Source organism: Triticum aestivum, chromosome 7D (assembly GCF_018294505.1).
Source record: "Triticum aestivum cultivar Chinese Spring chromosome 7D, IWGSC CS RefSeq v2.1, whole genome shotgun sequence".
NCBI lineage: Eukaryota > Viridiplantae > Streptophyta > Magnoliopsida > Poales > Poaceae > Triticum > Triticum aestivum.
In genome coordinates, this window is record NC_057814.1 from 60,832,684 (window position 1) to 60,845,667 (window position 12,984).

The 12,984-nt window shown below is 45.2% G+C and overlaps 1 protein-coding gene across 1 annotated transcript; it reads right to left on the minus strand.

Annotated features, from left to right (window-relative positions):
* Positions 1-412: 412 nt before the first annotated feature.
* LOC123168939 (rosmarinate synthase-like) lies at positions 413-2,026 on the minus strand. The gene has a single exon (XM_044586802.1). The coding sequence runs from the start codon at positions 1,907-1,909 to the stop codon at positions 515-517; it is 1,395 nt and encodes a 464-aa protein (XP_044442737.1). The 5' UTR covers positions 1,910-2,026; the 3' UTR covers positions 413-514.
* Between the last annotated feature and the right edge of the window lie 10,958 nt (positions 2,027-12,984).

Sequence of the window (12,984 nt, forward strand, 5' to 3'; positions counted from 1 at the left end):
CAAATTGTTTCATAGGGCGGACTGCAGCAACACATTTGTTGCAAAGATGAGTGGTCACGTGAATAGATCAGACGTCCATTTGCAGCCCATCCAATGGTCAGGGATGGGGTCGATCTTTTTCTGTTATCCGTCGGTTTGACTTTCAGATGCGTTGCTAGAGCTCATGCTATCCTTTTGATGTTTCTGAAACAGAACCGCTGTTGCAGGAAGTAATGACCTGGTCAGTTGCGATGGTTGCATCCGATGGCTATGGGGTGTCTAATCCAGCGGCTCTTTGGGCGGCGGATGTGTCCCGCGGACGCGTAGCGGCGCCCAAATTACAAGCACTAAGAACATTTGTTAAAGTTTACCAAAAAAAACATTCGGATCTTCTGATTTTTTAATTGCTTTTAATTTTACTGTTCATCCGCAACACATTTGAGCTCGAGAGCTGAGATACTCGGCGCGCCCAGAGAGAACCACTTCACTGACAGAACATTATTATTACAAGTTTGCAACACTGTCCACCGCGAGCTCACAGGCGAGAGCCGTGTGGCGCCTCGAACCCCAGGCTCGCCGCCGTCAGCGGCTTCAGCATGCTGTCGGGCCCGGCCTCGATCACCTCCACCAGCCGCGGCCACAGTCTCGTGCCGCCGATGAACCACGACCCGTCCCCGCTCGGGCAGGGCACCGCCATCATCGACGCCGACCCCAGCCGTCCGTGCCGCAGCCACGGCGACACCATTCTCGGCTTCCCGAACCCCAGGTCCCCGTCGATGGCGAACGGCAGCATCCCGGAGATCACCAGCGCCGGGCTCCCTAGGCCGAGGTTCACCACCTCCGTCCACTTCCCGCCGTCCTTGTACGCCGTTTTGTTCACCTCCACCCAGTCCACCAGCTCCTGGAACCTGTCCCGGGTCATCACCGACGCCATGGCCGCGCCCGCGGCGGCCGCCACCTCGTGCAGCGGCGCGCACAGCAGCTCCGCCACGCTCGCCTCGCGGGACGTGTAGGTGACCACGTTCCCCATGTACATGTCCAGCGCGCCCTCCGACGGCTCCACACACTTCCGGCCTTCGAGGATCCACGCCATGCGGCAGTTGGGGTCGGAGTCCCCGACGGCCCGCGCCAGGAGCTTCCAGACGTGCGCGCACAGCGCCACGAAGCGCGAGGTGCGGCGGCCGCCGCCTGGGGACGCCGCCTTCTGGAGCCCGACGAGGTCGGCCGCATCGATGCGGTACACGCGCCGCTCCATGGCAGCGGCCAGGAGGGGGTTGATCATGGTCTCCGGCGTGAACCACGCGAACTCGGCGTCCAGCGACGAGCTGTACCGCGGCGGCGACCGCGGGACGGGCACGGACGACCGGTCGAGCAGCGGCCCGCGGGAGAGCCCCCCGCCGGTGCGGACCATCTCCGCGAGGCTGTTGAGCAGCACGATGAGCGCCCGGCCGTCGGCGAGGAGGTGGTTGGTGCCCACGGTCAACGAGTAGCCCCCGCACGCGAACCGGACCACCTGCAGCGACAGCGCGAGCCCCGCGTCGAACGGGATCTGGATCATCCCGAGCGAGCCGTCGAAGCGCGCGAAGTCGACGGCGGCGAGGGGGACCCCGGCAGCGTCGGCGACGACGAGCTCGGCGCCGGCGTTGGAGCAGGCGACCTCGGGGACGTTGGTGTCCGGGTGGCGCACGACGCGGCCGGCGAAGGGGAAGAAGCGGGAGAGGTAGGCCGGGAGCGCGGCGCGGACGGCGGCGAGCACGGGGTCCAGTCCGCATGGCGGAGGAGGGTAGATGCTGACGAGGTAGATCGGCAAGGGGCCGAGGACGAGGTCGAGGTTGGAGAAGGCCTGCATGGCCGGGAAGCCGGGGGCCGGGCGCGACGCCCGGACCAGCTCCCGTGACGCGATCCGCAGGTCGAAGCGCTCCAGCGGCATGTCGACGAGGCGGCAGGCGCGGCGATCTTTCTTTCTATCGTCGGACCTCGGCGGAGTAGCACTCTGTATCCGCGTCAACGGTGACTCCACTCTGCAGTCTGCACAAAAAGCTTGAACTTCGACACCCTCTTTGAGTAGTACTTTTGGTCAAACTTTGTCCGTGGTACGCTTGGTTCGGGTTTATTGGCCCCTAATATTTTGATCAAGGTTTGACCATCTATACAGGACTAACGAAAACGGCCTCTTTGTGTCAAAAGGCATAAAAAAAAATCAGAAAACACGTGTGGTGCTGGAGCTTCATGGAGCTCGGTTGTTTTGAAAGGAAAAAAATGGCTTTATTATGTTAAAGCCTGGAGTCCTCGTTTAAAAAAAATAAATCACATTTCAAAGTTTCATTTTTTTTAAAATAAATATACACTCATATATAGATGTGTATAACGTGTGCACAATTTTTTATAAAAAAAGTACATTGAGACACGAGCTATACAGAAAGTCAAAACGGTTGTTATTTCCTGTAGTGAGCGGTGTCATATTTGTGTAGCTCGCTTGTCAGTGTACTATTTTCTAAGGAAAAAATTAACACGAGTAGTATACATCCATATGTTAATGGTGTAATTCTTTTTATATTTTTTAAAACTTTGAAGTGTGATTTTTTGAAGTTTTCCTCCAATCAGAAAATACAACGCGGGAGTAGAGGAACCATATACCGCCGAGACGAAGGCACGAAGCGTTTATGCGTGTTCGGCGTTGCAGAGATGAAGGTACCAAAGCGTCGAATGACAAGCAACGAAATCACTAGTTAAGTCCTCGTTGCAAAGATCACTCCCACCTCCTCAGGTTGCGACAAGTGGCGCGCTGCATGTGCGCCACTTGTCGCAACCTAGGAGTTTTCCCTTTTTCCATACATTCGTTTATTCAAAACGTTTTATCTCTTTAACCGTGCATCCAAATCTCGAACCATTTTCACCGTTGGTTTCCTCGCGTCGAGATCTTCAAAACTATGTCCCATGTTGATAGGTTTTGACGAACTTTTTTTCACGAAAAAAAACAGACGAAAAAAGCAAACCAGGAGCACGGGTTTTTTCCTTTCCGAAAGAGGCACGCTCAAGCCTCTCGCGATACCACAGCCGTGCCTCTCACGGAAGCAAAACCATGCCTCTCGCGAAAGGAAAAAATAATAATAAAAAACACGTTTTTTCGTTTCCAAGGAGGCACGACCGTGTCTCTCGTGAAAGCACAACCGTGCCTCTCTCGGAAGCAAAACCGTGCCTTTCGCAGAAGAAAAAAAAACAGAAAACACATTTTTTTTCGTTTCCGAGAGGCACGGTTGTGACTCTCGTGAGCAAAACTGTGCCTCTCGCAGAAGCAAAACCGTGACTCTCGCGAAAGGGGAAAAAAGAATGTGTTTTTTCACAAAAAAAAGTTTTTACGAAATTTTTTTGTCCAAAAGTTCAACAAGACCGGTGGAAAACCAAAACATCGAAAAAACCCAAAAAGATCCGTTTATTTTTTTCCGTTTCCAAGAGGCATGGCTGTGACTCTCGCGAGCAAAACCGTGCCTCTCGCAGAAGCAAAACCATGACTCTCAGAACGTGTTTTTTCGCGAAAAAAAAAGTTTTTAGGAATTTGTTTTTGGTCCAAAAGTTTAAGAAGATCGATGGAAAACCGAAACATAAAAAAAAACCAAAAAAATCCGTTTAAAAAGCCAAAAACACATGCGGAAAAATAAAAAAAAATCCGGAGAAAGCGTCCAGAGTGCGACACGTGGTGGACGGCTGGGAGCGCGCCAAGTGGCGCTGATCGTTGTAAGGCTCCCGAAGGAGCGCTCGTTAATTAGTTGCTCTCGACAAGCAGGCCTGTCAGCGTTGCAGGAAAAGGAAAACTAATGGGCCTCTCACCACTGAAGGCGGCTGTTACGAGGAACTGGGCCGTCATCAACATCTGGGAATTGGGGTGCTATTCAGGGTGAATCCTATATGGCGCTTGATGCGACTGATTGTTGACCAGAGGGAGCTGCGTAAGACATAGTGAGATGGACCGGCCCATTTTATTTTATTGTACTTTCCAAAGATCTGGTTTTGGGAACATTCTAGCAGGTTCTGGTCTGGTCTGATATGTTTTTTTAATGGTTTCTTTGGGTTGTTTTGGATAATTTTTCTACAAAAATTTAGAAAGTGTTCAACTGTTCAAAAAGTAGTTTGGAAAAAATTTTAAAATGCTGGAAATTTCAATTTTTTTCTTGTTTTTAAAAAATCGTGTAATTTAAAATTTCTTCAAAACATTCAAAAAAATATTTGTAATTTCATAAATAGTTTGATTTATCCAAAAAATGCCCGTTGCTTTTAAGATCTGTTCATACTTAAAAAAAGGAATTTCAAAAAAGTATTCATAGATTTAAAAATGTTTTGGAATTTAAAAAATTGTTTGGAATTTTCAATTAAAAATAGAAAAAAAATCTACTTTTAAAAATTAAGAAATATTCATGTTTTTGAAAACAAAAACAAAACCAATTGCAACTTTTTTAGGAAAATTAAAAAACCAGACGCAGAAACAAAAAGTGATGTAACGCTACTGATATTGAGTTGGCTTGCCATGAGGAAGCACCGTTTGCATGAGGCCGTCATTTTGACGCAGCATACGTCATATAGGACCTCTTCTATTCATCGGGGAAAAATTATACTGTATGTGCTAGGGATTATTGGGCCTAATGATCTAGGGCGTTCGAACTTAGGGCCCCTGAAAACTTGGTGCCATGTGCCATCGCGCGGGCTGCACGCACATAGGCGTGGCCTTGGATATGTGCTTTTGTGGCATGCATTAAATCTACCCAGCATGGCTATTCACAATTTACCTAATGAACAAAGCTCGTCTGCTATCCGCTAAAAAGAACTGAGTTTATGAAAAGGTATATACGACTTCTAGATTTAGGTTGTTCTTGTATAAAAATGTTGGTACTTGTGTTAATTAACTGGGCGCATCCATATGGGGCGGTCATCACATCTTCCTAACTTTGTCGCATAGTACTTAATGAGTAGAGCTAATCCCAATATGCATGTTTGAAGAAAAACATTTTACAATATATTCATGGAGATCTATATACTTGGGGTGCCTTTATGTCGTTACTGGTGCGTAAATATAGTTGTTACCATGTCTTCGTAGACTGTAGTTTTAATTTAATGACAAGATGCATTGGCATCTATTAAGAGAAACCGTTATTTAGCATAATTCCAAATTAATCTTATATTGGGTTGTTATTATTCTGTTAGTCTTATGCAATCAAAGGAAGCATTAGATGCTTGTCTCTTGAGCGGGAATTCAGATTTGTACTATCTTTCAATCTATTTAATGATCATAGCTACTATTTTGTGTTGAATTTTACCCATGGACATAGATACCTATGGATATCCGACCCGAATGGACAGGGTTTGGATATGCTTTTACATCCATGGGCGGTATCCAAACCTGACCCAGTTACTCGTGGGTAGAGCCTGGACATAGTCTTGTATCCGTGGATATATCCAAACCTGACCTGATAGTCCGACTTAACGTGCAATATTCTGCTATCCCTACCCCACAATCACATGTCCCACTATTATTTTACCCTTTCTTATCTAAAACATGCAAAAGAAATTGCACAACTCTGATGACCCACAAGTATAGGGGATCTATCGTAGTCCTTTTGATAAGTAAGAGTGTCGAACCCAACGAGGAGCAGAAGGAAATGATAAGCGGTTTTCAGCAAGGTATTCTCTGCAAGCACTGAAATTATAGGTAACAGATAGTTTTGTGATAGGGTAATTTGTAACGAGCAACAAGTAACAAAAGTAAATAAAGTGCAGCAAGGTGGCCCAATCCTTTTTGTAGCAAAGGACAAGCCTGGACAAACTCTTATATAGAGAAAAGCGCTCCCGAGGACACATGGAAATTACCATCAAGCTAGTTTTCATCACGTTCATATGATTCGCGTTCGGTACTTTGATAATTTGATATGTGGGTGGACCGGTGCTTGGGTGCTGCCCTTACTTGGACAAGCATCCCACTTATGATTAACCTCTACTGCAAGCATCCGCAACTACAACAAAAGTATTAAGGTAAACCTAACCATAGCATGAAACATATGGATCCAAATCAGCCCCTTACAAAGCAACGCATAAACTAGGGTTTAAACTTCTGTCACTCTAGCAACCCATCATCTACTTATTACTTCCCAATGCCTTCCTCTAGGCCCAAATAATGGTGAAGTGTTATGTAGTCGACGTTCACATAACACCACTACAGGATAGACAACATACATCTCATCAAAATATCAAAAGAATACCAAATTCACATGACTACTAATAGCAAGACTTCTCCCATGTCCTCAGGAACAAACGTAACTACTCATAAAGCATATTCATCTTCATAATCAGAGGAGTATTAATATGCATATAGGATCTGAACATATGATCTTCCACCAAATAAACCAACTAGCATCAACTACAAGGAGTAATCAACACTACTAGCAACCTACAGGTACCAATCCCGGACTTAGAGACAAGAATTGGATACAAGAGATGAACTAGGGTTTGAGAGGAGATGGTGCTGGTGAAGATGTTGATGGAGATTGCCCTCTCCCGATGAGAGGAGCATTGGTGATGACGGTGGCGATGATTTCCCCCTCCCGGAAGGAAGTGTCCCCGACAGAACAGCTCTGCCGGAGCCCTAGATTGGTTCCGCCAAGGTTCCGCCTCGTGGCGGCGGAGTCTCGTCCCGAAAGCTTGCTTATGATTTTTCTTCGGACGAAAGACTTCATACAGCAGAAGATGACCACCAGAGGGCCAACAGGGGGCCCACGAGGCAGGGGGCGCGCCCAGGGGGTAGGGCGCCCCCCACCCTCGTGGATAGGTGGAGGCCCCTCTGACGTATTTCTTCCGCTCAGTGTTTTTTATTATTTCCAAAAATAACTTTCGTGGAGTTTCAGGACTTTTGGAGTTGTGCAGAATAGGTCTCTAATATTTGCTCCTTTTCCAGCCCAGAATTCCAGCTGCCGGCATTCTCCCTCCTTATGTAAACCTTGTAAAATAAGAGACATAACGTGTAATAACAGCCCATAATGTAATAAATATCAATATATATGGATATATGCATGATGCAAAATGGACGTATCAACTCCCCCAAGCTTAGACCTCGCTTGTCCTCAAGCGGAAGCCGATAACGATAAATATGTCCACATGTTTAGAGGTAGAGGTGTCGATAAAATAAAATACGGACATGAGGGCATCATGATTATTTTCATAACAGCAACATATATGGATATTGTCATATGATTTCTTATGCTCAAGTAATAATCTTTTCACAATGCAAAGTATGAATCAGAAACTTTATTGAGAACTAACAAACTATAATCTCAGTCATTGAGGCAATTGCAATTTATCATAACATCAGAAAGAGTCTATGTCAGAGCTTTCTAGCAAGTCCACATACTCAACTATCATTTAGTCTTTCATAATTGCTAACACTCTAACACTCACGCAATACTTGTGGTTACGGAGTTTTAATCGGACACAAAGAAAGATAGGGGCTTATAGTTTCGCCTCCCAACCTTTTACCTCAAGGGTAATGTCAACAATAATAACTCATGCTAACCCACATCCAGTTAGATATATCTATGAGGATCTTTCCAACATCCTGTGCTTGCCATGGGATAAAATGTAAAAAGGAAAGATGACGATCACCATGACTCTTGCATAAGGTAGAAGGTAATAATAAAAGATAGGCCCTTCGCAGAGGGAAGCAGAGGTTGCCATGCGCTTTTAGGGTTGGATGCACAAAATCTTAATGCGAAAGAACGTCACTTTATATTGCCACTTGTGATATGAACCTTTATTATACAGTCCGTCGCTTTTATTTCTTCCACATCACAAGATCGTATAAAGCTTATTTCCTCCACACCAATCAATCATACATATTTAGAGAGCAATTTTTATTGCTTGCACCGATGACAACTTACTTGAAGGATCTTACTCAATCCATAGGTAGGTATGGTGGACTCTCATGGCAAAACTGGGTTTAGGGTATTTGGAAGCACAAGTAGTATCTCTACTTGGTGCAAAGAATTTGGCTAGCATGAGGGGGAAAGGCAAGCTCAACATGTTGGATGATCCATGACAATATACTTTATCTCAGATATAAGAAAACATAACCCATTACGTTGTCTTCCTTGTCGAACATCAACTCTTTAGCATGTCATATTTTAATGAGTGCTCACAATCATAAAAGATGTCCAAGATAGTATATTTATATGTGAAACCTCTCTTTCTTTATTACTTCCTATTAATTGCAACGATGACCAAAGCTATGTTTGTCAACTCTCAACAACTTTTAATCATCATACTTTTTCTATGTGAAGTCATTACTCTCCATAAGATCAATATGATCTCTTTGTTTCTTTTTATTCTTTTCTTTTTTCTTTTATTCACTCAAGATCATAGCAAGATAATCAAGCCCTTGACTCAACACTAATCTTTATTATATATAGCTCATGGACTCGATTACACAGAGGGATTATAAAGCAAAACTCAAAACTAGATCATACCAAAACTTTATTCTACTAGATCAAGATACTACTAATAGGATCGAACTAAGAAAAACGGTAAAGATAGGAGATGTGGTGGTGATACGATACCGGGGCATCTCCCCCAAGCTTGGCAGTTGCCAAGGGGAGTGCCCATACCCATGTGATTATGTCTCCTTCTTCGGGGATGGTGATGTGATATTCTTGGCGATAATGCCCCTCAGGATACGATTCTCTTCCTCGAGCTTATTGAGTTGCTGCTTGAGATCCATTATCTCCTTACGAAGCTTCCCTGTAACGGCTAAAGCTCCTTGCACCCAAGGGTGTTGCATAGCTGCGGGAGAACAAGTGACACTCTTCTTCATATTTTCATAAGAAAGAAATCTAACATTGGAAGGGATAACCGAGTTTGGAATAGCTGAGCTCTGTAGTTCCCTCATCGTGGATCCAGCCCGGAAGCGAGAAGTGACTTCTTGATCCTCCTCCATGGCATCTATCCTCATCAAATCAGCCTCCATCTCTTCCTCCGTTGCTGGCCCAAAGTGGTCAGCATCGCTATTTGTCCTTGGTCTCGATGACGGATGAGACACCCGGCTCTCCCCGTCTGACTCTTGAGAAGACATCTTGCTCTAATCTGCAGCAGCAACAACTCGAAACAAGAATAGAAGACAATTGCATGATACGGGAGTCAAAACCTTCGGGAGAATATATAATGAATTTTTACTGACCAAAATATGTATCGTGCAAGAAAACGGAGTCCGGAGAGCGCACGAGGTGCCCACGAGGCAGGGGCGCGCCCAGGGGGGTAGGGCGCGCCCTCCACCCTCGTGGAGCCCTCGTGTCCTTCCCGGACTGCTTCTTATTTTTCTATTTTTCTAAATATTCCAAAACAGAGAAAAAATGCCTTTAGAACTGTTTTGGAGTCGGTTTACTTACCGTACCACATACCTATTCCTTTTCGGAGTCTGAAACGTTCCGGAAAGTGTCCCTTATGTATTCCTCCAGGGTTACGGTTTCAATAACATTGGTTTCAACATTTATAGGATTACTGAGATATAATGTTTGATTCTTTGACCGTTCACCACCTTCGGATTTGTGCCTTCGAAATTGTTGATTTTTATGGCACCGGAACGATAGACCTCCTCGATAACGTAAGGGCCTTCCCATTTAGAGAGAAGTTTTCCTGCAAAAAATCTTAAACGAGAGTTGTATAGCAATACATAATCACCTACATTAAACTCACGCTTTTGTATTCTTTTGTCATGCCATCTTTTAACTTTTTCTTTAAACAATTTGGCATTCTCATAAGCTTGGGTTCTCCATTCATCAAGTGAGCTAATGTCAAATAACCTCTTCTCACCGGCAAGTTTGAAATCGTAGTTGAGCTCCTTAATTGCCCAATAAGCCTTATGTTCTAGTTCGAGAGGTAAGTGACATGCTTTTCCATAAACCATTTTATACGGAGACATACCCATAGGATTTTTATATGCAGTTCTATAGGCCCATAATGCATCATCAAGTTTCTTGGACCAATTCTTTCTAGATCTATTGACAGTCTTTTGCAAAATTAATTTGAGCTCTCTATTGCTCAATTCTACTTGACCACTAGACTGTGGGTGATAGGGAGATGCAATTCTATGATTAACATCATATTTAGCAAGCATTTTACGAAAAGCACCATGAATAAAATGTGAACCACCATCAGTCATTAAATATCTAGGGACTCCAAACCTCGGAAAAATAACTTCTTTAAGCATTTTAATAGAAGTGTTATGATCAGCACTACTAGTTGGAATTGCTTCTACCCACTTAGTAACGTAATCAACAGCAACTAAAATATGTGTGTATTCATTAGAGGCAGGAAAAGGTCCCATATAATCAAAGCCCCAAACATCAAATGGTTCAATAACAAGTGAATAATTCATAGGCATTTCTTGACGTCTACTACTATTACCAATTCTTTGACATTCATCACAAGACAAGACAAACTTACGGGCATCCTTGAAGAGAGTAGGTCAATAAAAACCGGATTGCAATACCTTATGTGCAGTTCTATCTCCAGCGTGGTGTCCTCCATAAGCCTCGGAGTGACACTTGCGTAGGATCTATTCCTGTTCATGCTCAGGTACACAACGTCTAATAACACCATCTACTCCTTTATAAAGATGTGGGTCATCCCAAAAGTAATGTCTCAAATCATAGAAGAACTTTTTCTTTTGCTGGTATGTGAAACTAGGTGGTATAAATTTAGCAACGATGTAGTTAGCATAATCAGCATACCAAGGAGCAGTACGAGTAGTATTTATGACATTTAATTGTTCATCAGGGAAGCTATCATCAATAGGTAGTGGGTCATCAAGAACATTTTCTAACCTAGACAAGTTGTCCGCAACGGGGTTCTCAGCTCCTTTTCTATCAATAATATGCAAATCAAATTCTTGTAACAGGAGAACCCATCTAATAAGTCTAGGTTTAGCATCTTTCTTTTCCATAAGATATTTAATAGCAGCATGATCAGTGTGAATAGTTACTTTCACTACAAAAAAATACACCTCCGTGATGATACGTGTTTGTCACAGTAGGTCGCGTTTTTTGTCATGCATGTACATCCATGACAAATTTATGACAGAATCAAGATAGTCATGCCTGTGCTGTCGTAGAAGTGTTCCATGACATTACCAAAATTATCATCACGGAAGTGTCCACTTCCATGACGATAAATCGCGCGTCACAGAAGTGCTTTCGTCAAGGGTGACTGACACGTGGCATCCACCGTAACAGAACGCCGTTAAGCTATCGGGTCGGGTTTTGGATCCGGTAACCCGTTAACAGCCCCGACCAATGGGGATTTTCCATGTGTAAAATCATCATTGGCTGGAGGAAACACGTGTCGGCTCACCGTTGGGACAGATGTCATCCGCTCATTGGACCGAAGGCGCCTATGATACGGCGACACGTGGCACGGCCCAACAGAGGCCCATTCCTGTGAAAAGGCCGGCCCGTTTGACTTGGTCAAAAGGTGGCGGGCCGGCCCACGGAAAGCCTGTTAACGGCCTGTTCGCATATAGCCCATTTACAGCCCGCTAACCCAGGGCCCGTTACGCCCTATCCGAATTAGGCCCAGTAGCGTCATCTGGGCCGTCCAATATGATTCAGCCCGTTTTAACTTCCGGCCCATGTGTGGCCCATGACTTCTTTCGGCCCATATGAGGACCTTTGTAACTCTTGGCCCATTAACGGCCCGTGGTGAAACTGGCCCGTAATGAACAGTGTATCACTTTATACCCATTAACGGCCCGTTATTCCATTGGGCCGTTTCCAGCCCAAGTTATCTTTCGGCCTTCTCAGGGCCCATTGATTCTTGGGCTCATTTGCAGCATTCGGTTACATACGGCCCGTTACTGTCATTTTCTGCTTGTGGGCCAAATTCAGCCCGTCGTTACAGTCGGCCCGTTTGCGGACCGTTAATACGTTGGGCCGTTTTCATGTCAAAAAAACCCGTTGGGCTGTTTTCATAGAGTTATCAAATACGGCCTATTAACGGCCCGTTATGGTCCACGAATAGTACGGCCCATGATTGGCGAAATGATGATACGCCCCGTAGAAGGCCCATGGATCCTACGGCCCGTATGAGGCCCATGGATAGTACGGCCCGTAGAAGGCCCATGGATCGTACGGCCCGTAGAAGGCCCATGGACCCTACGGCCCGTAGAAGGCCCATGGACCCTAAGGCCCGTATAGAAGGCCGATGGATCCTACGGCCGGACGAAGGCCCATGGATCATACGGCCTGCAGGAGGCCCATGGTTACAACAGTCCGTGTGTTGCCATGATTATTTTGGCCTAGTTACCAAAAATAGGCTATTGTGGCCACTAGAAAAAAACAGAAAAAGAACTGCAGTGACTACAAGCAAACAACTAAACAAGACAATAAGGAAATAAATAAGCAAGCAATTAACGCTAGCCTATTACCGCTATTACACATATTACATCCACTGGGCATCAAAGTTCGCCACCAGTGCAAATATAGGGAACAAAGCAGCACATTACATACACTGGCCGTCAAAATTGGCCACCAGTGCAAATAAACGCGGCAGCAAAACAAGAGCATAACTGAAACAACTTCAGAAGAGCTCAAGAAACGTTATCCTGGGTATCCACCATGCTGGCAATAAGCTTAGCAAGCTGATTAGCTTTGTCCTGTTTGGCGCTAAAATCCTCCAACGCTTGCTGTTGCACCAGAAAGTATGCATCTGAATGCTCCAGGGACTTCCGCAGTCCTTCCGCTTCTTGTCGCAGCACAGCTGATCGATGTCTTTCAGCTTGTAGTTGAGACTCAAGAAACCGAACTGATTCAGACAGTGAGTTTGAATAGCTTGTGCAAGCGGTAGTGGCCAGTAACTCGAACACTAAACCAAGACAGGACTTTGGGGTTGTCTCGCTGTCTTCAAGATAGTCTTCCTTAGCTGTTTTATCAGCTTTGTTGGAGACCAACAAGGATGTGTCACTATCCTGAACCTTAT